The 26,387-nt window shown below is 30.4% G+C and overlaps 2 protein-coding genes, 1 long non-coding RNA gene and 1 pseudogene across 3 annotated transcripts; all 4 read left to right on the forward strand.

The window, feature by feature from the left end:
* Positions 1 to 3,406: 3,406 nt before the first annotated feature.
* Positions 3,407 to 5,799, forward strand: LOC112752000 (protein NUCLEAR FUSION DEFECTIVE 4). The gene has a single exon (XM_025801361.3). The coding sequence runs from the start codon at positions 3,754 to 3,756 to the stop codon at positions 5,527 to 5,529; it is 1,776 nt and encodes a 591-aa protein (XP_025657146.1). The 5' UTR covers positions 3,407 to 3,753; the 3' UTR covers positions 5,530 to 5,799.
* A 1,389-nt stretch (positions 5,800 to 7,188) lies between these two features.
* On the forward strand, positions 7,189 to 11,421 carry LOC112751999 (uncharacterized oxidoreductase At4g09670-like; annotated as a pseudogene).
* A 3,986-nt stretch (positions 11,422 to 15,407) lies between these two features.
* LOC112751998 (uncharacterized oxidoreductase At4g09670) lies at positions 15,408 to 17,787 on the forward strand. The gene is made up of 3 exons (XM_025801359.2): positions 15,408 to 15,697; positions 16,163 to 16,453; positions 16,960 to 17,787. Exons 1-3 carry the CDS (start codon positions 15,521 to 15,523, stop codon positions 17,578 to 17,580), a joined length of 1,089 nt encoding a protein of 362 aa, XP_025657144.1. The 5' UTR covers positions 15,408 to 15,520; the 3' UTR covers positions 17,581 to 17,787.
* A 3,456-nt stretch (positions 17,788 to 21,243) lies between these two features.
* LOC112749457 (uncharacterized) lies at positions 21,244 to 26,165 on the forward strand. The gene is made up of 4 exons (XR_011877423.1): positions 21,244 to 21,696; positions 22,895 to 23,573; positions 24,352 to 25,681; positions 25,788 to 26,165. It is a non-coding gene; the product is annotated as an uncharacterized lncRNA (long non-coding RNA).
* The last annotated feature ends 222 nt before the right edge of the window (positions 26,166 to 26,387 follow it).

Raw genomic sequence — 26,387 nt, forward strand, 5'->3', positions numbered from 1 at the left:
GAGAAAAATGAAGAAAGAGAACAGAGAGAGAAACTTATGTAAACGGCGAAGGAGAAAAGGGAGAAAGAAACGCACGAAAGAGATCGAAGAGAGAAGACAAGAAAATGCAGAAGGAATTCAAAAAAGAAAACGAAATCCTTTTGAAAAAAGAAATTATATATTTGCGTTGATTGATTGAAAAATCTGTTAAGGAGGCGCGTGAAACATACATGCCGTAAGAAACGCGTTTTAGGGATTAGAAATTTTCAGGAGTTGTATAACTTATATAGTAAAAAGGGTTGTATGTAGAGATTAATCCTTATTTGATTGGAGGTGCAATTAATGACATCTTATGTAACATTTTTTAGGTATTTTTCAATTTCTTTGTATTGATTCATTGAACCTAATTAATTTTTTAGTTGTTTATGGTATCTGTTTTTAATTTGACATATTAAAAATTAATTTATTGTATATTTAAATTAAAAAAAAATCATAATTTTACTTTTACTTTCATTTACAGTAAAAAAAATTCATAAAATCTTTTTCTTTTTCTCACTAACCATATCCCACATTCCCTTACTCAAAAGTCATCTGCGTCGCAACCATTATCTACCACTCAGAATTGTCTGCGTTGCCTACCACCGTCCATTGAGAGTCTTTTTTTATTTTCTCTTTTGAGGAATCTGAATTTAAATTATCACGAAAAATATCTAAAACTAAATAAAAAGATGTATATTCAAAATTTAAATATATATATAATCAAATAAAAATAAACATCTAAAATTATTATAAAAAAAAACTAAAAATCTAACAAAAAGAAAAATCCGAAAATACAGCAACAAAAAATATCTAAAATTTAACAAAAAAAATATATCTAAAATTATTTTAAAAAATTTAAAATTATTTAAAAAAAAACATCTTAAAACTAAAAAAAATATCTAAAATTATTTAAAAAATTATTCAAAATAAAAAAAAACATCTGAAAGTTAAGAGAATAAAACATACGAAACTAGTGAAAAAAATCTTCCAAAGAAAAAGAAAAAGGAAAAGAGACTGGTAAAGACGTCAAAAGATTGTGCGACGTCACAGAGAGAGGATTTGGAGGGGGAGGCGGTGGTGTTGCGACAAGCGGAGTTGGAGGAGAAAAGCCCAACGTCCGGCAATTGAAGTTGCAGGGAGAGGCGTGGCCAGCTCAGCAATGAGAGGATTTGGAGGGAAAGGGCCACGGGCGAAGCCAAGGCGGTTAGGACAACACAAACGGAAGAAGTAGAGGGAAGTAAACATTAACGGTGCTGGCATAAAGTAGACGAGCTGGCAAAGAGAATGATGAGTGACAACCGACAATGAATGCTAAAATTATTAAAATGTTAAATAAAATAAGTTCTCCTGTTTTTATTTATTTATTTTACCAAACATTTTCGATATTTATATATAAATTTTTTTTATTATTTAATTAAACATGCATACCGCGGGGAACATGCTATGGTTAATTTATTAGGCCCTTGGATGGTAGTAGAGCATGTAAGATGGAATAAAAAAGTAAATGCGTAGGATTTGATTATGCCATTTGTGAGGCTCGAGTTAAAGATATTAAAAATAGAAAATTTTAATTAAAAAATAATTTTAAATTTTTATTTATTAAATATATTTATAATAAATTAAAAGAGTCAAAATTTATATTTTAATTATCTTAATTATTCAATATTTTAAGGCTCTTTTTAATTATATTTATTTATTAAGAATTTTTTGTGTCTAAACATTAAAAAAAAATAAAGAAACAGAGCAAGAAAAAAGACAATACAAAGAAAACCAACAAATATTCTTCCTTTTTTTCGTTTACAAGGGGGCTTAGAGCCCCAACCAACAAATATTCTTCCGAAGCCGCCAAACAATAATTGGGCTACCGTCCTGAGGATATATGGGCCTGGCCTGGCAATGTATCTGCCCATGACCATGAAAAAAAAACAGTCGCCCACTAATGAACTGGGAAAAAAAAGAAAAAAAAAAAAAACATTGCTAGCTGAAGATTGAAAACTATGATGAGCAGTGCGCATCACTGGAGACAGAACATCAACATTCCTAGGAGTGTGTGCATGACACAAAGAAACAAGAACATAAGAATAAATCTCCACGTGAACATACGTGGAATATTCCATCTTTTATCATGTCTATATATTTAGGTTGAAACGTAAATCTAAACATAAAAATATTTTAAAATCCACCGAATATATATGGATACATATATATAACTAGAGTCGCTATGTTGACTACTTGACTATGCTAGCTGAGAAAAAAAAAAAAAACCTTACATTTTTCTATTTTTTGTCAAATAACGTGTTGTTGAATGTTGATGACACTGATCGTTCGTGGACTAAAGCTTGGTTCTGGTCGTTCTCATGAATATGCATTTTTATTCATATATAAGGTAAATACATTATTGATGGCTAATTGATGGCTACAAATCACAAAATCTGCTGGTCCCTAACACTCCTCGTTGAAAATTATAATAAGATAAATATGATGATGTATTGTTTTTTAAGGTATGAGTTTATGCGCTCATCGTGGCTGCAAGAGAACCATATACCGTGGTGGATATATATGAGTATAATTCTATGTAAATATATCTATGAGACTATGATATCTCAAATCTCATATTTTTTTCAATGGCGCACTTAAGACTTGAGGTCCCCTCAACAGGGCCACCCAACCATATACAGTTTGTTATCAACTACACTACTGTTTCTTAGAACAATTTTATCCAGAAAAAGTGCATGAAAATTAAAAAATGGCATTTTCCTAATACAGTTGGTCTTAATTAATTCACGAGTTATCTTATTTCAACATTTAGTTAAGGATTCAAATTCTTACATTTTGTATAGAAGTGTTTTTTCTTTTTAGATATATGTCTATTCGAAAAGTTTTCATTGCAAAAAAAATTTAGTAGAGGTAGATAGAACAGAGAATAAAATATATAAAATAGAGTATAAGATATGGTTGGTTTATGTTTTTTTATGTTATTATTTGATGGCATTAAATTTGTTTTTAATTATACCACTATGTTTCATGGAGAAATAACTATATATTATCAGTTATTTTATATTTTGAGAATTTTTGGTAGGTAGTATATATTATATGTTATAAAGTATCTTCCTAGGAATAAGCTAAGCTTTGTTTTTATTCATTAAAAAAAACCTTGTAACAGAGAACACCTTTTAGCTCGCTTAAAGGGATTGGAACGGAAAAAAAATAAATAAAAAAATAAAACGAAGACAGACTGGTAAAATATTATATTATAAAGCATGTATATAATAATATGATAATATCAAAATTAAGAAGTACTTAAAATATTAAGAACATACATTGTCTCCGGAAGAAGTAGTGCACAATATGTAGACTTTTTCTTTGATATGGAGTGGACAAGATTCAACTTAAAATGTGCATGATTGTCTTACTACACAATATTGGTAAAAGGTTTCTACATCAGCAACATCATCAATCATTAATTAATTAAGATGATAATTGAAGTAATAAGGGAAAGGAAATTCTGGGGTAGCAGCATACTTTAGATGTTGCACCTTTTCTTCAAACAAATTAAAATTACACATAAATACAGATGCAAACTATCACTCACTCTCTTTGTTCCCACCACAAAAACTAAAAGCCTAAAAGCACACACTATATAGTACTATACCCTTCACAGCTTTAGTTATTAGTACTATACCCTTCACAATTACAAAGAAAAAAGCACCTAAGATCAGAGAAGAGAAAAGAAAGATGATGTTGTCAGGTGAAAATGGTGGTGCAAGAAGCAAAGATTTTGCAGTCCAAGTGTTCACAGGAAGATGGTTCATGGTTTTCTCATCATTCATGATCATGTCGGTTTCAGGAGCAAGCTACATGTTCAGCCTCTACTCCAGAGAAATCAAATCATCATTGGGATATGACCAATCTACTCTCAATCTCTTAAGCTTTTTCAAGGACTTAGGCTCCAACATAGGCATTCTCTCTGGCCTAATCAATGAAATCACACCTCCTTATGTTGTCTTAACAATTGGTGGTGTCCTCAATTTCTTTGGCTACTTCATTGTATGGCTTGCTGTCAGCAAAAAGATTGCAAAGCCACAAGTTTGGACCATGTGTTTGTACATTTTCATTGGTGCAAATTCACATTGTTCAACAAACACTGGTGCACTTGTCACAAGTGTTAAGAATTTCCCTGGTGTTAGAGGTATTGTTATAGGCCTTCTCAGTGGCTACCTTGGCTTGAGTGCTGCAATTATCACTCAATTGTACTATGCTTTCTATGGAAGTGACACAAAATCTCTTCTTTTACTCATGGCATGGCTACCAACTGCTACAGCTTTTCTTTTTCTACCATTCATTAGGCACCATAAGGGTATTCAACAGAAGAATGATTCCAAGGCTTTCTATAACTTCCTTTACATGTCACTAGTCCTTGCAGTGTTCCTCATGATTGTAATCATAGTTGAAAAATGTTTCTCTTTCACTCAGAGTGAATATTATGCTACCACCACTGTGATGCTTCTCTTGCTTGTTTTTCTTCCACTTGGTGTTGTTGTTCAGGAAGAACACAGAATTTGGAAGGCCAAAAAACACCAACAACAATTGAATTGTGAAGATCTTCCAAATCCAAAGCCTCTGAATATCATAACTACAGAGAAGCCTAAAGAAGTGACCAAGCCTGCACAACCATCATCATCAGGGTCTTGTTGGAAAGACATGTTCAAGGCACCAAACAGAGGTGAAGATCATACAATACTTCAAGCAATTTTCAATCTTGACATGCTGATTTTGTTCTTTGCTACTATATGTGGTATAGGTGGCAACCTCACAGTTGTGAATAACTTGAGTCAAATTGGAACATCATTAGGATATTCCCCACATAGCATAACAACATTTGTTTCCCTTATGGCAATTTGGATCTACCTAGGTAAAATTGTGCAAGGTGTGGTCTCAGAATTTGTCATAACAAGATTCAAGATCCCTAGGCCTTTCATGTTAACATCAATACTTTTGTTGTCTTGTGTTGGTCACCTCTTAATTGCATTTAATGTCCCAAATGGTCTCTATGTAGCATCTATTGTTATTGGGTTCTGCTTTGGTGCAAATTGGCCAATACTTTTCTCAATAATTTCTGAACTTTTTGGACTTAAATATTACTCAACATTGTATAATGTTGGGTCAATAGCAAGTCCAATTGGGTCATATTTGCTTAGTGTGAGGGTTGCTGGGCACTTTTATGACAAAGAAGGTCTAAGGCAAATGGCAGCAATGGGACTAAAGAGAAATCCAAATGAAGAGTTGAATTGCAATGGTGCTGAATGTTACAAGTTAGCATTCATTGTAATCACTGCTGTGTGTTTATTTGGAGCACTTGTGTCACTGATTTTGGTGTATAGGACTAGGGAGTTATACAAAGGTGACTTGTACAAGAAGTTTAGAGAAGAAGATTCATCTACTATCAATACTGCTGAAACTGAAATGGCCATGTCTCAATACAAGACTGTTGTAGAACCTGCTGCAAATTGAGGATGGATCTCAGGATCTGTGATCTTTGGTAAGAATATTAAAGAAAATGAATTTCAGATTGATAGCTATAAGCTATTCTAGCATATATATGTTCATGTTTCTATAATGTTACAAGTCTTTGATTTCATCTAAGCACATTATTTTATATGATTGGAATGATTGGAAGTTCTTGTAAGCTGTAATGTTACAAGTCTTTGATTTCATCTAAGTAAATTTTACATACTAGTTTGTAACATATATAATTTCTATATGATTTTTGTATTTAGTGCATGTTTGTTGGTAGCGTTTGTTTTGAGATATTGGGAAAGAGAATGGGAGACTGAGACACAGTATCATGTTTGTTGAGAGACTGGTACTAAAATTTCTGTTTCTGTCTCTAAAATTTCAGTATTTCAGAACCTCCAAAAAGTAGGGACACAAGGGACTGAAATTTTTAGAGACGGAAACTAAAATCTTAATAACATTTTATACCTAAAATACTCTCATTTCAATTAATTAATTCCAATTTTACCCTTTGTGCAAATTAAATTAGAGTTTTATTCTTGTTTCAATTTCTGTCTCTCACTTTGCACCAAATAGAATACTAAAATTTATTTCAGTCTCTGTCTCTTAGTCTCTGTCTCTCAGTCTCAGTCTTTCAGTCTCTGTCTCTCTACCAAACGCTACTTTAAAAAGAACAATATCAGGACTAACACTGTTTATTAATATTAGCTAATATTTTAAGTTAATACTTTAAATTTACACTATTAATATTTAAAATTTAAAATTTAGTATAAAAATATTTTTGTTGGTAAAAAATAATAAATTTTGTTAATCATATAATATTGCTCGACTAAATTTTTCTTTCACATTTTTTTTTGTAAAGTTATGTCAATCAACAACTCAATAAATTTCAGCCATTAAACGTATTTTTTTATGTTATAAATTGTAATTATGTTACGTGTACAAAAAATATCAACTACTTATATAAAATATATATTAAGATTAAAAATATATATTAAAATTAGCTAAATTATATATATTTATATACAATATGATAATTAATTTTTAGTATATTGATAATATTTTAGTATTAATTATTTCCACAAAATTTTTTCAAAAGTATGACTTTTTTTTTTTTATATTGAAACGGGATGATCATATGACTTTTCAATGAAAGTATGAAACTTTAACATTTCGATTCATTCTTCTGGCCCACCTCTTTCTCTTTTTTTCAAGAAAACATTTCTTTCTCGTCATAAATACCAATAATCAAGTGTTTTGTATGTTTGGACATCTTAGACTAAGTTACTATTGGTATCAGTGAGAAGAGAAAAACATGATGGGCCTCATAAGCCCAACATCAAGTAGAGATTAATCTACGAAAAATCTTATACCAAACCAGGTTATATCCATGATTATGGAATATTAGAATGCTTATATTTTATACACAGGTTTAGACTTAGAGTAATAGAGTGTAAAATCCTCTATTATCACAAATATAAAATTACTATATTAGACATACATATGAGACAATTACCAATGATATTTTATTCTTAAACTGTTGAGTCACATGAAAGTACACAATTCAAGATTTCAATGTCAATAGCGGTGACATGATAAGGGAAAATTTGGGAACAGAGAAAACAAAAATATAGAATATAGAAAGGTCTTGTGAGGACAAGTGGCCAACCATAATCCAAACTCACTTTTAGTTCATTTCTCACGACTATTGAATACAACATACACTTGTTTTTCACATTATTAAAAAATACTAATGATAATTAATTGATAATTATAAATCACAAAATATCAATGCTGTAATATTTATTCTATTAACTTGTTCACAAAGAGGGCCATCAACCACGTTATATATCAAACAAAAGAACCCTAATAATACAAAAAGAACCATACTTGAGGCCTAAAAGGCTAAACATAAAACTAACACAACTACTCCTCCAAATCCAGCCATGGCAGAAGATGCACCACCAATACGATTTGGGATACTTGGGTGTGCTGAGGTCGCAAGGAAGGTGTCAAGGGCCATAACCCTCTCCCCCAACACCACCCTCTATGCCGTCGGAAGCCGCTCTCTCGACAAGGCCACCAAGTTCGCTGCCTCCAACGGCTTCCCACCCCATGCTAAGGTCTTAACTCTTAATATGTCTACATATATATCCACATCAAAACAACTTATACAAGTTTAAATCATTTCATTAATTTTGTAATGATAATTAATAAATATTAAATAAGATAAATTTTGATTATTTTTTATTAAATTTTTTTTGTTATTAAATATTTTCGTTAACTCTATGTTTTTTTTTTTTACCAAAGATAGGAGACTCGAACCCACAATCTCTTAATTGAGTATTGGGAGACTATGCCATTTGAACTATTATTCATTGGCAAAAAATTTGAAAAGATAGGAGACTCAAACCCGCAACCTCTTAATTGAGTATGGGGAGACTATGCCATTTAAGCTATTACTCATTGGCAAAAAATTTAGAAAGATAAGAGACTCGAACCTGCAACCTCTTAATTGAGTATAAGGAGTCTATGTTATAAACTATATATAGTAACAAAATTATTAAATGTACCAAAATTTCAATATAACACATATTAATTTAGAATTTGTTTGAGATGATTATAATTAATTACCGATGATGACTTTAATTTTTGAAACATATTGTGGCATAAAGGTTTATGGTTCATACGAAGGTGTTATAGAAGACCCTGAAGTTGATGCTGTGTACGTGCCACTTCCAACAAGCTTGCACGTGCAGTGGGCTGTGCTTGCTGCTCAGAAGAAGAAGCACTTGCTGCTTGAGAAGCCTGTGGCTCTCAACGTTCATGATCTTCACAAGATTTTGGAGGCGTGTGAATCCAACGGTTTGCAATACATGGATGCTACCATGTGGATGCACCACCCTAGGACCACTCAAATGTTTCACTTCCTCTCAGATCCTCAACAGTTCGGTCACCTTCAATCGGTATATATTCATTATTAATATTCATAAACATATATCTTTAATTTCATGCTGATATATATATATAAAAATATTTATACAAAAATATATTATTTTATTATATATAATTTAAATTTTTAAATTTTTTAACTTCTAACTTTTTAGCCAATGAGTCTCCCATACTCAATTAAGAGATTGTGGGTTCGAGTCTCCTATCTTTGGTAAAAAAAAAAAAAAAAAACTTCTAACTTTTTAAGTTTACAATTCTATTACGCTACCAACAAAAATTTTTACTAATTTTTGTCAACTCTTATTTATGGGTTGTATTTAATAGAAGTGTTTTTGTGGATATGTCTAATAAAAATAATTTTTTATTGCTGTATTTAATAAAAGTATTTTTGGAGATGTATCTCTTAATACATGTATTTAAAATATAATAATTAATTATTATTAATAATAAATTGACAGATAGTATATTAGTACCTTATACTTTTCTTTAAATTTATATAAAGGTAGAAACTCAGGTGCAGTCAACTTCATGTAAAATTAATAACTGAGAATCGTTAGATGATAATTTAGTTAAATCTGTCAAATTATTTAACGATTTTCAATTATATGCATGTAAATTTTCACCTTAAGATTAGACATATTCCTAGTCTTTTAAACTTTACCAATTATACAATTTTTGTCATCATTTGTTTGTAACACATCGACTAAACAGGTACATGCAACTTCTACCTATACAGCTAGTCCTTATTTTCTAGAGAACGATATTCGTGTGAAGCAGTGACGGATGCAGAAAATTTTAGGAGTGCGGGCAAAAATATATATACTAGAATAAATTTTGTTGAACATTATTAATTATATGAAGATATAAAAATTAAAAAAATTAATGAATATATTTTTTCTTAAAATACTATTCATTATATATAATTAATTTATAAAATATATATATATATATATATATATATATATATATTTTAAAACTTTAACTTAAAATATTTTAATTAAATTATAGATAATTTGTTATCTTAACTAATTTTTTTATATACATTTAATACTAAAAGACTGATTTAATTAGCACAATAACAACTAATGATATACTAGTATTTATAATTTAAAACTAAAATTATATATAAATACTAGAAAAATTAAATCTGTATATAAAAGTATGTTTATATAAAATAATAGAACCTTAATTTACAATTTTGTTCTTTCTTTCTTTAAAAAAATTAAATTTATTATATATTTTTTAATTTAATTTTGATATAATGTTAGATGAAAGATTTTGTTCATCTATTTAATTATGTATTGTAATTAAAATATTTTGTCATTACTATTTTTAAAAATAAAAAATATATTCTAAATTAGTAAATTAATTAATTTATTTTAAAATTTTATATGCAACACAGCCTACACAGGTACATATAATAGAACAAAAGATAAAAAAAAATAATAAAGATGAATAAATTAAAAATAAAATAAAATATATAAAGTCATGAAGAGAATAAATATTAGATTAATACCTAAATTATAATTATTTGAATTAAAATTTGTAATTAAAAATATCGAAAAGAAAAACAATGAAATTGGAAGATATATAGAGTCATAGAAAGTTATATAAAAAAAATATGGAGAATTTGAAATTTACCTTTTGATGAATAGAAAATGACTACAAGACAAGGAATAGAAAAAGTATGTTAAAAATATAAAAATAAAAAAAGATTTAAGAAAATAAAGAAATGACGATACAAAAACTAAATTTAATTAGATTAAATAATAGTCAAAATAATAAAAAAATAAAAAATAAATTTAAAACTTTAGTCAATTAAATTCAATTTATTTATAGCGTGATCATTTAAAATTTGAAATAGAAATATATTATATATAACTATTTCTTTTTTTTTAAAAAAATGAAAATCCAGTGGGGGCAAGTGCCCCCTGATGGTGCTTACTGGGTCCGTGCCTGGTGTGAAGCCAGACCTTGATGCTCTTGGAGCACTTGGTGACACTGGTTGGTATTGTGTGAGAGCAATTTTATGGGCTTCAAAGTATGAGTTACCTAAATCAGCAACAGCATTGCACAAACCCACATACAATGATGCCGGTGTCATTCTAGCTTGTGCTGCTTCTCTATCTTGGGAAGATGACAAAGTAGCAACATTCTATTGTTCCTTTCTTACGAATGTGTCTATGGATATTATTGTAATGGGGACAAAAGGGTCATTGCGCGTTCATGATTATATTATCCCTAATCAAGAGAAAGAGGCCAAGTTTTCAACAAGCTCAAACTCTAATTGGGTGGAACTTTCTATAGGTTGGGCTCCAAATCCAAGTGATAATGTATTTTACAATGATCTCCCTCAAGAGGTACATATGGTGAAGGAATTTGCACGCTTGGTAGGGGCAATTAAGTACAATAACTCAAAACCGGAGGACACGTGGCCAGTAATTAGTAGGAAAACACAATTGGTCATAGATGCTGTGAAGACTTCAATTGACAATGGCCTTGAGCCTGTTGAAATTAAGGGTTAACTTTAGTTAATTTATTTGATTGAAGTGGTGGTGTCGTATATTAGATAAGTTAATTAATGTCTCAATAATTATATGAGAACAACTAGGAAACAAAAGCATATCAGTCAAAATGTGTTTGGGCTCCATGAAAAATGCGGGTTTTGGTTTGTGCTCCGTGATCTCAGAAACAGTTTTTAAACATATTATTCAAAAAGTGATTCTAATTAAACGGTTTTGTTTATTTTTTGGCTGATCACCTTTTGGTTCCATATACTTTTCCTAATTATATATGTTGTTAACTTTTCAATTTCATCAGGGGGTTTTGTTCTTAGCCGTCTGGCACTATATTCAGCTACGTGGCAATATCATCACAGTTATGTTGTTGACTTGTTGACCTTTCTATGTGAAAATAATGATGTTGAGTTGTTTTGGCTGTTTGTTCTTCCTGTAAAAAGAATTTCTAGCTATTATGGAATAATGATCTTAGAAAATATATATGAAAAATCTTGCACGAGTGAATTTTTTCAGTTAATTTTAAATTTAAGATTGAATCAAAATATTCGGTGAATATATTTTATATTTATGAGAGAAAATATTTGTTTTGAGACGTACTTAAAATAAATTATAAGATATTTTGAACCTGAAATAAGAGGTTGAAAATGGCCCTAAAGGTTTTGAACGTACCTTCACATTAATTTCGAACCTGTGTGTGCCATTGATCCAAGACCTCGGCTGCCTAGTCTAGTTAATCTAGTTAGGATAGCTGAAGACTGAAGTTAGGTCACAAGTTTCACCCCATAAGTATTAGAAGTGTTCACACGCGAGAATAAATAATAAAAATTTTCTTTTGGGTTGTTAAATCAAAAAGATTTCTATATTTTTTAGATTTTTTTTTGTTTTTTATAATTTTTTTAGTTTGATAGGCTAAAGATTAATTTATTGTAAATTAAAATTTTATTATGTACACATAAGATAACTAAATGAAAACACTACCTTTTTTCTCGGCCTGTTACAATTACAACAAAACACAAAGTCCTGAAATATGCAACAAAATCCTTATTACCAATGGTCTTTTATTTTTAAGAGTGTAGAGTCACATGAAAGCACAGAATTCAAGATTTCAATATCAATAGCGGTGACATGATAAAAGAAAATTTGGGAACACAAACTATAGAAAGGTCTTGTGAGGATAAGTGGCTAACCATAATTAGAAGGAAAACACATGTGGTCAGATATGATCGGTTGAGAGTTTAAGGCTTCAATTTACAACAATAATGGCCTTAAGATTTACCTGCCCAAATTCAGGATCAAATCATGCCTCAATAGCCGATAGTAATTGTCATATTCAGGGGGTATCACTCATAATGAGTAAGTATCTTCTTGTCTTTTCCTTTATTTGTATATTCCAGAAAGGCACCTTATCTTATTTCAATTTGAGGAAAAATTAAAGTATATCTCATACATTATTATTATGCCTACCCACCAGCAAATATGATTTGCATCTTTAGACTTTTGTACGTTAGAATCAAAAAGCAATTTATTTAAGTTGGTCTAGCAATCCAAACTCGCTTTTAATTCATGGTTCACATACAAGTCACAATTATTGCAGCAGCCACAGGATTATTTTAATATGAAATTTGGGATGTGATTAAGTCTATGTTGTAATCTCATTTTTTCATGTTAGGTCTGTTGTGAATTATTGTGACGAAGGAGGAAGAGATAGATTGTGTTGAAATTCTTTTTCCATTTCTGGGGGATGCACTCAGATGCTGGCGTCTTTTTATAAATATATTTTTTAATAATTAAAATTTAATACATATAATCGATTAAATCGTGTTATTTTTTGTCAAAATTAGGTTAGATAAATTGATCTGACCGAAAAATAGTGAATCAAATCTTGAACTGATCTAAATTAATATTATCTTTTATAGAAAATGACTACAGTACCCTATTATATAAAATGACTAAAATATTTCTATTATATATATTAATTTTGAGAATCCTAAATTTTAGTCCTTTATTTTTCTATCGTAGGGTTAGGATTTAGAATTTTTAAAATTAATATATATATATATATAATAAGAGTATTTTAATCATTCTCTATAATAAGAGTATTGTAGTCATTTTTATAAAAAAATAATATTAATTTAGATCAATTCAATATTTGATTCACCGCCATTTTTTTGGTTAAATCAATTTGTCTAACCTAATTTTGACAAAAATAATATGATTCAATTGATTATATATGTTAAATTTTAATTATTGAAAAACATCTTTAAAAAAAAACGTTTTAGCCGTCTTTATCTGAGTGGCTCCCTTAATTATTACATAATTTAGCTTATCAAAAACATCTAGTTATTGAACACATCATATATGCATGAGCATGACAAACCCAAATATAAATAATTTAAAAAAAGTTCCACTCTCCTCTTTTGATAGATATTAAAATGACTGTCTTCTTTATTTGTAAAATATATATTCTTTTCCCTTATAATTTTTTAAAAAATTTTATTTTTAATTTTTTTATATTAACTAATATTAACTTTATCAATCTTTCAAAAAAATAAATTAATTTTTATAAAAATATCCTTTAAAAAAATTTTATTTTTTATCATTAAATTTTGCTTACAAAAATACTCTTTAATAAATTATTTTTATTGATTAAATTATATTTTAAAAAAAATTAATGATTAAATTATTTTTATTTTAAAATTCTTTAATAATTTTTTAATTATTAAATTATAATTTTATCAAAATTTTTGTTAAAAATTATTTTTTTGTTTTACTATTAATTTTCTGGTATCAATATATATTATTTTAACATTAAATAAAATTTTTTTACCACTGTTAATCTGTATAACAATTAATATATATTGATATCAGAAAATAATCTTACCAAGATTTTTTTTTAATGTTAAAATAATATATATTGATATTAAAATATTAATAATAAAATACAAAAATAATTGTTAACCAAAATTTTGGTAAAATCATAATTTAATAATTAAAAAATTATTGAATAGTTTTTTTGAAAAGAAAAATTTAATTATTAATTTTTAAAAATATAATTTAATAAAAATATAATTTAATCAATAAAAAATAATTTATCAAAAGATATTTTGATAAACAAAATTTAATAATAAAAAAATATTTTTATAAAAAATAATTTATTTTTTCTTGAAAAATAGATAAAATTAACATTAGTTAACACAAAAAATTTAAAATAAATTAAAAAAAGATTTTTTTAAAATTATAACAAAAAATATATATATATTTTTTACAAATAAAAAAATGTCATTTTAGCCTCTGTCAAAATAGAGAAATGAAATTTTCTCAATAATTTATCAAGACAAATTGATCTTAATCATGAGACATTTTATACTAAAAGGTTTTTATCACTCACAACAAGAGAAACCGAAGTTAAAATAAAAGTGGTCATGGCAAAGCTGCCGGCTACTTTGTCTGTCCGTTTTTTCAGTAGTGAGTAGTGACTTGTCAACTTACACAATCACTGCTTAATATAGGTAATTAAATAAAAATTAAGATACAGTTAACTTCACATGAAATTAATAGTTAAAAATTTTTAAATAATTTAATTGATTTAACTAAATTTTTATTTAACAATTTTTAATAGTTAGCATTACAAAAAATTGACTGTACTTGAATTTTTACTAAATAATTAATATTAAATATACAATAACTCAAAGTTACTTTTTATTTAATTTAATATTTATAATTTAATATTTTTAATATTTATAGTGATATACTTATTACATTTGATATTATTAAATTATTTTAGTAATAAATAAAAAATATGAAATAAGATAACTAATAATTAAAAATATAAAATAGGTAATATATTTAAGTTACTTTGAATTAATTTTCTATTATTTTAAACATTTTTTAATATTTATAAAATGATATTAATTAATTATGGTGACAAATATTTGATAATTATATATTAACTATAACGTTAAATCCACACACAGTACATTTGAAACTAATTAAGTTTGGATACAACATACACTTGTTTTTCACATAAGTATATTACTTCTCTCCAAGATATAAATGCATGGTGCATCTTATTATATATATAGAGTAATGAAAGTCTTTTCTTTTACTTTTTTTTTAAGGAATTCTACTTTTTAAGGCATTTCTCTTATATAATATATATATATATATATATATATATATATATATATATATATATATATATATATATATATATATATGAGAAAGTCCATATGGTTCAATAATTTTTGTGTTTTATGACCAGCACATAACTATCAAAAGAAAAATGAATGATCTCTACCATTAAATGTAATCTCACACCATTAAAAACATTATTGATGGTTAATTGATAGTTACAAAACACAAAAGTTGCTGCCCCTAATACTCCTCTATATATATATATATATATATTGACTTGTTCACAAAGGGGGGCATCAACCACGTTATAAAGCAAAGCAACCTTAATACTACAAAAAGAACCATACCCAAAGGCCTAAAACTAAAACAAACACTATCCAACCATGGCCGAAGACGCACCACCAATACGATTTGGGATACTTGGGTGTGCTGAGATAGCAAGGAAGGTCTCAAGGGCCATAACTCTCTCCCCCAACGCCACCCTCTATGCCGTCGGAAGCCGCTCTCTTGACAAGGCCACCAAGTTCGCTGCCTCCAACGGCTTCCCACCCCATGCTAAGGTCTTTTTTTTTTTTTTTTTAACCAAATATAGGAGAGTCGAACCCGTAACCTCTTAATTGAGTATGGAGAGACTATGTCATTTGAGCTATAACTCATTGACTAAAATTTAGAAAGATATGTGACTCGAACCCGCAACCTCTTAATTGAGTATGGGGAGTCTATGCCATTTGAACTATAACTCATTTGAACCCCATGCTAAGGTCTTAACTCTTAATATGTCTACATATATATATCCACATAAAAACAACTTATAATAAGTTTAAAACATTTCATTAATTTTTTTTTTGTTATTAAATATTTTTCTTACAATACTTACTCTATGTTATAAACTATATATAGTAACAAAATCATTAAATGTACCAAAATTTCAATATAACACATATATTAATTTAGAATTTGTTTGAGATGATTATAATTAATTAACGATGATGACTTTAATTTTTGAAACATATTGTGGCATAAAGGTTTATGGTTCATACGAAGGTGTTATAGATGACCCTGAAGTTGATGCTGTGTACGTGCCACTTCCAACAAGCTTGCACGTGCAGTGGGCTGTGCTTGCTGCTCAGAAGAAGAAGCACTTGCTGCTTGAGAAGCCTGTGGCTCTCAACGTTCATGATCTTCACAAGATTTTGGAGGCGTGTGAATCCAACGGTTTGCAATACATGGATGCTACCATGTGGATGCACCACCCTAGGACCACTCAAATGTTTCACTTCCTCTCAGATCCTCAACAGTTTGGACGCCTTCAATCGGTATATATTCATTATTAATATTCACAAATATATATATCTTTAATTTCATGGGTATATATATATTGATTATATTGATGATAATATTGCACAATTAATTTTTTTAATCAGTTTACCTCTTCTATAAAGCGAAAGGTTGAAAGAAACTTACTATTGCAATAGTAATATATATATAACGAGAAATGCTCAAGCATGAGCAAGAGAATTTATTATTTTTAATTAACACATTTTTAATTTATTTTTTTTTAAATATTGATTACTAACCATTAGCCAAAAATAATAAATTCAGATTAGCTTTTTAATATTCCTCTAATACAATATTAAGAAATAACATATATTTTGATTTAGATAAAAGAATTTGATTGCATATATTGTTTTTTTTTTTCTTATAGATGCACATATTGTTGAATGGATGCAAATATTACATTATGTAATGTCAGTAAAAATTATTATTATTATACAATTTTGTCATCATTTATTTGTAACTATCATCAACTAATTAATAACAGGTACATGCAACTTTTTCCTATGGAGTTAGTCCTTATTTTCTAGAGAATGATATTCGTGTGAAGCCAGAACTTGATGCTCTTGGAGCACTTGGTGACACTGGTTGGTATTGTGTGAGAGCAATTTTATGGGCTTCAAATTATGAGTTACCTAAATCAGCAAGAGCATTGCACAAACCCACATACAATGATGGCGGTGTCATTCTAGCTTGTGGGGCTTCTTTATCTTGGGAAGATGACAAAGTAGCAACATTCTATTGTTCCTTTCTTACGGATATGTCTATGGATATTATTGTAATGGGGACAAAAGGGTCATTACGCGTTCATGATTATGTTATTCCTAATCAAGAGAAAGAGGCCAAGTTTTCAACAAGCTCAAACTCTAATTGGGTGGAACTTTCTATAGGTTGGGCTCCAAATCCAAGTGATAATGTAGTTTACAATGATCTCCCTCAAGAGGTACATATGGTGAAGGAATTTGCACGCTTGGTAGGGGCAATTAAGTACAATAACTCAAAACCGGAGGACACGTGGCCAGTAATTAGTAGGAAAACACAATTGGTCATAGATGCTGTCAAGACTTCAATTGACAATGGCCTTGAGCCTGTGGAAATTAAGGGTTAACTTTAGTTAATTTATTTGAAGTGGTGGTGTCGTATATTTTGATAAGTTAATTAATGTCTCAATAATTATATATGTTGTTAACTTTTTAATTTCATCAGGGGGTTTTGTTCTTAGCCGTCTGGCACTATATTCAGCTACGTGGCAATATCATCACAGTTATGTTGTTGACCTTTCTATGTGAAAATAATGATGTATGTTGAGTTGTTTTGGTTGTGTGTTTTTTTTTTTTTTACCAAAGATAGGAGTTCGAACCCGCAACTTCTTAATTGAGTATGGGGAGACTATACCATTTGAACTATTACTCATTGAGAAATTTGGAAAGATACGTGACTCGAACCCGCAACTTCTTAATTGAGTATGGGGATATGTGACTTGAATCCGCGACTTCTTAATTGAATATGGGGAGTCTATGTCATTTGAGCTATAACTTATTGGCGTAAAAATTTGGAAAGATATGAGACTCGAACCCGCAACCTCTTAATTGAGTATGGGAAATCTATGCCATTTGAGCTATTACTCATTGGCCGGCTGCGTGTTCTTTCTAACTATTATGAAATAATGATCATATAAAATATATATGAAAAGTCTTGCATGAGTGAATTTTTTCAGTTAATTTTAAAATTTGAGATTGAATCGAAATATTCGGTAAATATATTTTATATTTATGAGAGAAAATATTTGTTTTGAAACGTATTCTTGAAACAAATTATAAGATATTTTGAGTTTGAGAATAAAAAGTCAAAAGTGGCTGTAAAGATTTTGAACGTGTCTTTACGTTAGTTCCGAATAATGGTGAAAATATTTATAAAGACTTTCTTATATTTAAGTTAATAAGAATTTTAAATAAATTTATAAAAATTAAAATTAAAAATATTTAATTTAATGAGACATTTATAAAAAAAAAATGATTTTTTACATACGGATGAGAATTGGATATTTTGGGCCATAGGTATTGGTTTGGGACAAATTTATATTTGATGGATTTTTTTTTTTTTTTTGGATTATAGCCTTGTTCTTTTGGGTCATAAAACAAATAGTACTACTACTAAAAGTTGAACTTAGTTTAGTCAAACTTCGAGCAAATCATGATGTAATCATTATTATCGCCAATTTAAAATCTGATATTTTTGGACATCTTAGACTAAGTTATTATTTGTATATGTGAGAAGAGAAAAATATGATGGACATGGTAAGCCTAACATGAAGTAGAAATTAATAATCTATGAAAAATCTATACCAAATAAACCAAGTTATATCCATGATTATGGAGTGCTTATATTTTATATACAGGTTTAGACTTTAGAGCAATAGTGTAAAATCTTCTATTATCACAAATATAAAAATACTGTATTAGACATGCAAATGAGAATACTATATTATTATAATCAAGGCAAATTCTCTATATAGACTGGAGGAAACATCCATACGTATGGATTTGCCGCGGCAGTCAATATGTTGCGACGCGTGGCTTCGTCTAACATGTAGCAGGTTGGGGTTAATTTAACTTGAGTAAAGTATTGTTTTTGTCCCAATATTTAGGGTAAGTCCTATTTGTGTTTCTAACGTTTAAATCGTCCTATTTGTATCTTTAATGTTTATAAAAGTGATTCAATATTATCCTACTATCAATTATACTAACAAATCAGATTATATTTTTCAATTATTCTCATTTTGATGTATTCATTCTCAATTAGATCTCACTTGGATGTAGTCGATTTTAATATTATATCCACTATTTGTGTTTAGATTCAATTATGTCCTTAGAAAAGTAAATTATATAAATGTTGTAGGAATTAGTTTCAACATTTGATGATCTATTTTTTGAAGTAGATCATCGATTCTATCCCAAACATTTATATTCTAACTTCAAGAAAAAGTTTTTAAAACTCAAACTAAAGCGCTCATGATGTGTAATTGACGGGAGGATAACATTGAATCACTTTTACAAACATTAGGCATACAAATAGGACGATTTAAACGTTAGGAACACAAATATAATTTACCCCAAACGTTGAGAACAAAAACGATACTTTACTCTTTAAACTTCTTTAGGGATAATGGTTTTTTCATTTTTTATAGCAAAAATGCTATTGATAAAGATTAATTATTAAAATCAGTTATTAATATATATATATATATATATTTTTATCAAAGATAGAAGACTCAAATTATATATATTATTTATTTTATATATATATGATTAATAACTTTAAAATTATATATATTTTTTATTTTATAAAAACTTATACTTTTGATATTGGCGATGTTAGTGGTTATAGAGACATTTTTACCTTTAAATAAATTATAGAGAAATTAAAATTAAATTATATATTCAATTTATATTTATTTGTTTATCCTAATGATTGTATATAATAGATAATATATTTGAGCGTGTTTTGAAAGAAACTATCGAATTTTATATAATTGAAAGTTATCTATAAAATTAAAACTAAGATGAAGTAAAATACGATAAACATACGAGGAGTGAAAGTAAAATAAATAATTAAAAATAAGGTAATAAATAATTAAAAAAGTAAAAAAAAAAAAGACAGAAAACAATGTATATAGTTCATAAAAATATATTGTAAAAAAATTAGTATAATAAATAAATATAAAAGATGAAAGACAAAAATTAAGATATATTTTTGTTAAAAAATTCAACAAACACATGGTGAAGAAGAACTTATTAATCAAGTTTTATGAAAATATTATAAAAAATTTAAAATATTAATAAATAAAATAGTAACTTCTTTAAGAACTATTAACAAAATACATAAAACACATTCTGATTTCTAGATATAGAAAACAATAAGAGAATAATTCAAATTAAATTCATTTATTTTATTTTTTATTAAATTCATAAGTCTTGTTATTATTTATAATTAGAAAATAGGCATAAATAAATTTATTTTCTTAATGAATGTTAATTTTGTAGGTCGAACCGGTAGGTCTTGTTAAATTCATAAATCTTGTTAATTTATTTTATTTTCTTAATGAATGTGAATCAGTAGGTCGAACCGAACTGTGACTCGGTCGGTTTTTGAAAATTTCCAAAAACGCTGCGTTTTGGCCTTCTGAAAGGAACCTTAGTCTTCACCAGTTCACCCAGACACCCACAGACCCACTCTCGAGCCTGCAACCCTCCACTCTCACCTCTCGCTCTCAGTTCCCACGTCTCCAGTCTCCACCTCGAGCTTCCGGCGCAACCTCCGTCCAGCCACCGCCGCCGTCGCAAGTTCCGTGGAAGTCACTCACCGTTGCAAGTTCCTTTCTGCCAGCTTTCCGTTCGCGAAGCCAACCACTGCTTGTCTCTTGCCAGCCTCTGTCCCTGTCGCCGCCAGCTCTGCATTCTTCTCTGTCTTTCGCTAACCCTAGGTATAAATCTAATTTGTTGATTTTGAATCAATGAACCCTAACTCCTTCACTCCTCGTCTACTCAATGTTTTGAAAACCGGATAAGACCGGCCAATCGAACCAGTTAAACCGAGAACCGACAAAGAAAACGGTCCGATCCAATGTGCAAAACCGCAAAATAAAAAACCGCTCAAAAACTGCTGAACCGGCCGGTTACCGGCAGGTCAGACCGGACCGGACCGGAACCCGGCCGGTTTACAGAAAACGACCTCGTTTCCTTCCTTGAAAGGGAAAAAGTTGCACGCGTTATCCCCCATTCCCCCCTTCTCCAACTCCTTCCTTCAGCAAACCCTAGCCTCCACCAAAGAAAGCAAACCCTAGCCTCCACCCATAGTTGTCGCCGTCTGTCGGAGTGAGAGACTGCCGCCGCCGTCCATCGCACTCAAGAACTTCCGTCTTCGTGCTCTCGGGCCTCTCGCCGGATCCTCCACGTCGGGTGCTCGCATCTCGCCGTTCTCCTCTGTGCTCGGCTGCTCGCGCCTCCCTCCACCAGTGAGTGCTCGAGCTGTGCGTGTTGGTTGCTGCTCGTCGTCCGTGGTTGTCTCTGCTCGATTCTGCCTCCCAGTCTCACTCGAGTCTCGTCTCAGTCACTGGCATCTCGTGGTTCGTCTGTCTCGTCGCCGGCGGCAGAAGCAACTCGTGCGGTTGTCTCTTGCTTCATCGCCTTCCGTGGGGTGGTTGCCGACTCGCCGTCGACCGTTGGTGAGTCCCTGCACCATCGCTTCCCTGTTCTCTCTTTTTAGATTTCCCTTCTCCCTGTATTTTTGCATGCTGAATTGCTAATCAAATTTGCCTTGTTGCTAATCTAAATGTTGCTGTAAATCGGGACTTTACTTGATTTGTTAAATTTGTTGCTGTAACTTGAATTTGTTGCTTCCCAGTCACAGAATCAGAACAGAATACTCAGTCAGTGCTTGGTTGATTGGTTTTGCTCACTGATTGTATTTGATGATAAATTTTAAATTGATAACTTTTAAATTTTAAATTTGCACTGTGTGTTACTGATTCACTGTCCCTTCAGTACTTTTTGTTGTTGTTAATCATTGTGATGAGCTTTATTAAAATTGGGTTGAAAACTGTTGAATCTTTTTTCATTTTTCATTGTTCTTAACTTCTGTTCTTATTAAAAAATTTGCAATTGGTGATCTTTTGATTTATTATATGCTTCATGTTTTTAATTTCACTCTGCTTCTAGGCTTTGAAATCAGTTTATGATAACTGTGATGCAATTATTTAGTTGGATAACTGATGTAATTATTGAGTTCAACAGATTGAGTTTTTGATTTGCAAGGTGATTTTTGGTTGATTTTTTATTTAATTTGGTAATGGTGTTTATGATTGGGGTTATCTGGTTTTCATTCTTTTTGAATTTGGTAATAGTGTGATTACTTGTTACTGTTTGTAATGTTTGTTGCTGAATGATGATGGTTCTTTCTTGCCTCTGTTTAGTAATGTTTATTGAAATTTTGTACTTTTTCAATGCATATTTGTATGTGTTATTATTCCTCCTACTTCAAACTGCTTATGCTGCTTCTCACTATTTCTGGTGTGTAACTTGTATACTTCTGCATGATTCTCTTTTGATTCCACACAAAGTTGATGAAAAAAGCTGATTTTGTTATATGGGGTAATCTTATTCTGTTTCTGTCTATGTTTTCTTGCTAATGGAACATTCTAGTCTAGTTGTTTAGTGATCAGAATGTTATTCCTTCTTAGCTTCATGGAATGAAAGAGAAACTACATTGCATCCTCAGAGGAATCAAAAACCATTAATTAATTTATATATTATTCATTTTAGTTTTATGATTCTATCAATTTGGTTGTGTACTTATTCTTCTTATTCAGCATAGGAATTTAAGCATTTTATTTTTCTGATATTTCAAAACTGTGTTTTTCTCAGAGACATTTATAGTTTTATACAGACAAGTGGTTCTGATTTTGGAATCAACTATGGACAAATAGCCAACAATCTTCCCTCTCCATCTCTATCTCGCGTTGCTGTTCTAAAACGGTTTTTCCGGTTGAACCATCGGTTGGACTGGTTGGACCAATGAATCAGTGAACCAGTGATTAAAACGGTTTGATGACCGGTCCGGTTTTCAGAACCTTGCGTCTACTCCAACTTTCACTCTCGAGTCCAGCCCTAGCCTCCAGAACCAGAACGCGCTAGCCTCTCTCTGTCTCTTGCACTCAGTCCAGAGCTCCTGGTCCTCCCTCACTTGCGTCCAGCCACCGCCTGCTACTGCCGCCGTCGAAACTTCCAGCTTCGAAGAGGCACCGCCTGCTCCCTCACTTCCCCTCCATCGCGCAGCCACCGTGCGAACGTGGAAGCCTCCGTCGCGCAGCCACTGTGCCGTCGGCGCCATCTCTGTTCCACTGCCTGGTTGAAGGCCGTTCGAGCTGTCTTCTTCAGTATCGCTGCTGTGCTTGGTCCTCGTCGAGCTTGATTTGTCGTGGCGTCGTTGCTGCTGTGCTTCTGCTGACAGTCCTCCGCATACTCCTCCTTTCGTCGGTGGCTGAGTTGCTTTCTGATGACTCCCTTCCTCCGCCGCAATCACTGCTTCTTCCCCGTGTTCCAGGTGAGCTTTTAAGATTCCAAATTTGTGCAATATGTTCTGTGTATGTTGGGGTTATTATGATTTTTTATTTGTTCTTATGAGTTATATTTGTGTAAGCTGTTCTTATAATTTTTTAAGGATTCCAAATTTGTGCAATATGTTCTGGGTATGTTAGGGTTATAAGATTTTTTATCTGTTATGATTTTTTATCATTTGAAATCTGTTCTTATGATCTTTTTTTCTACCTTTGATTTTTTTTTCCTTTTTTATTTCTCTTGATTGTATTTATATTAGTGTTATCTTTTCTTTTTCTGTTGAATGTGCAATCTGTTCTCCTAAGTAAATGATGATTTATGAATGGGGCTTTTTAAGTTTGTTAAAGAAAAGAAGGGGGAGTTAAAGAGTGTGTATTGTTGTGTTGAGTTATAAGGAATACAGTTTTGCTTTATAGAAAACATAAAAAGGGGGGCTTGTATATATTGTTAGAACAAAACATGTCTAAATACTGTTTTCATGGATATTATGCTATTGTTAAATTTGATGCTTCTGGTGTATGTATGCTACGGACTCAATCAAATAAGCAGTGGTCCATCCCTATTTAACAATTTTATGTATCTCAAATTGACTTGCGCTTGAATGAAAGCATTTAAAAATACAATATGAAAGTATATATTTTGCTAATTGAGCTTTTATTTGTTCAATATGAAAGCATGAGTTTTTATTTGTATGATTGAGTCTTCTCTAATGCATTGTACTGAATTTATTTATTGAAGTTTGCTGAGTTATATTTTGTGTTTAGTAACCATGATTGCAGAAGAAATTTCAAATTTAATATTGGACAAACAAATCGGAGATTATACTCTTAATTACCTAGTTAATGGTGGGCCCAAGAAAAATGTGAAAATACACATTTTTGATGCCGTCATCAGCTCTTCAAATCTTAAAACAACATGCAAGGCGGTTAGAGTTCCTAACAACGATGACGATCTAATGGGATGCATGCAGGAACGTTTTGAATTGGCATCCAGAAGTTTGGAGGGATGTATTCTCCCTCTCATTCAGGGCTTAAGATCAACAGTTTAGATATTTCTGTTACCAGAATTATGACAACAATATTCACAATTTACATGACAGAAGGGATTTCGACGGACTTAAAAAGGCTTCGCGGGGTTTTGTAGTAGGACTGATGAAACTTCATGAATCAAGACAAACCCATGGTAATATAACCGATTTCAACCTAGTAACAAGGAAAGGTGAGGGGTATTTGGGCGGAAGCATCGGATTAGCTCTTTCAAAAACCGTTATCAGAGGTGAACGGGGTTCAGTGGTAGTCCGTAGTCCTTACACGGAAGATATACTTAATCTTGCAGGAGTACTCGCCAGTTGCTTGGACCATAACTTTCTTCTTGAACTTAAATTGTTTACCGATTATTTGAACTACCACCAAACATTGTAAGTTTGTTCGATCTTGTTCGGTCTTTTTTTTCTTTTAAAAAATTTGATGTAGGTGCTTTAATATTTCTAGTGTAACTACTAGGTATCTTATATAAAGTGTTTTAAAAGAAAAAACAGACCGAACAAGATCGAACAAACTTACAATGTTTGGTGGTAGTTCAAATAATCTGATAAACAATTTAAGTTTAAGAAGAAAGTTATGGTCCAAGCAACTGGCGAGCACTCCTGCAAGATTAAGTATATCTTCTGTGTAAGGATTAGGGACTACCACTGAACCCCGTTCACCTCTGATAACGGTTTTTGAAAGAGCTGATCCAATGCTTCCGCCCAAATACCTCTCACCGTTCCTTGTTAATAGGTTGAAATCGGTTATATTACCATGTGTTTGTCTTGATTCATAAAGTTTCATCAGTCTTACTACAAAACCCCGCGAAGCCTTTTTAAGTCTGCCGTAATCCTTTCTGTCATGTAAATTGTGAATATTGTTGTCATAATTCTGGTAACAGAAATATCTAAACTGTTGATCTTAAGTCCTGAATGGGAGGGAGAATACATCCCTCCAACTAGTTCTTCTTGCTTTAATATGCTTTTACTAGACATATTAATACGACTCCAATGCCGCTAGGGTTAAGTTTTGCAGGAATGTCTGGGTGCATGGAGCCAAAGACCCTCAGGTTGGATCTTTTAATTCTTTTATTGTTGGTTTTTTTTTATATATATTTTCCTTTTTTAAATTAAATTTTATTTTAACAACATTTGTATGATTTTCCATGATACCAGAGTAGTACCAAGGAACGTTGTGATCTTATAAACAAGGTGCTCGAGGGTCTGTGACCTGGATTTTCATGTCTCGTGTATGAGGTGGCATGTCAAGGAAAGCTCGTCAAGAGAATATTTTAGTCGATTTAATTTCATTGCCTGTTTGGACATTTTTTTACCTTGTAGAGCATTTTCAGAATTTGCCGTATAACTTGACAAGGTCTTTATAAGAACATTTGAAATACTGGAAATTATATTTGTAACTATTATTTTAGTGCTTTTGGTCTTTAATGATAGTAGTGAAGGTCTAGGGTTTAGGGTTTAGGGTTTTGGAAATTATATTTGTAACTATTATTTTAGCATTAATTAATATCTCAACTGATGGAAGTTTCAAAGGAATTCTTAGTTTTAGTTTATAATTAGTATTTTAAGAAGTGAAAGGAGTTACAATAACTTTTAATTTTATCGCATACTAAGTTTTATTTAGAATTGCAGTTGAAGCAATTAAATAAAATATTTTATGATTAGTTTAGTGGATTAATAGTTAAATTAGTTTCTAGAAGATAATATATTATTCAAATTTATTTTTGAACGATTTTTTTAATTAAATTGATTTTTTAA

The sequence above is a fragment of the Arachis hypogaea genome, chromosome 19 (genome assembly GCF_003086295.3).
Source record: "Arachis hypogaea cultivar Tifrunner chromosome 19, arahy.Tifrunner.gnm2.J5K5, whole genome shotgun sequence".
NCBI classification, from domain to species: domain Eukaryota; kingdom Viridiplantae; phylum Streptophyta; class Magnoliopsida; order Fabales; family Fabaceae; genus Arachis; species Arachis hypogaea.

Excerpts from the sequence above, each read along its gene's own strand:
- LOC112751998 (XM_025801359.2), top strand. The coding sequence starts at position 15,521 with ATGGCCGAAGACGCACCACCAATACGATTTGGGATACTTGGGTGTGCT. Across the intron at positions 15,698-16,162 it reads GCTTCCCACCCCATGCTAAG|GTTTATGGTTCATACGAAGG; the intron begins GTCTTTTTTTTT and ends TGTGGCATAAAG. Across the intron at positions 16,454-16,959 it reads AGTTTGGACGCCTTCAATCG|GTACATGCAACTTTTTCCTA; the intron begins GTATATATTCAT and ends AATTAATAACAG.
- LOC112752000 (XM_025801361.3), top strand. The coding sequence starts at position 3,754 with ATGATGTTGTCAGGTGAAAATGGTGGTGCAAGAAGCAAAGATTTTGCA.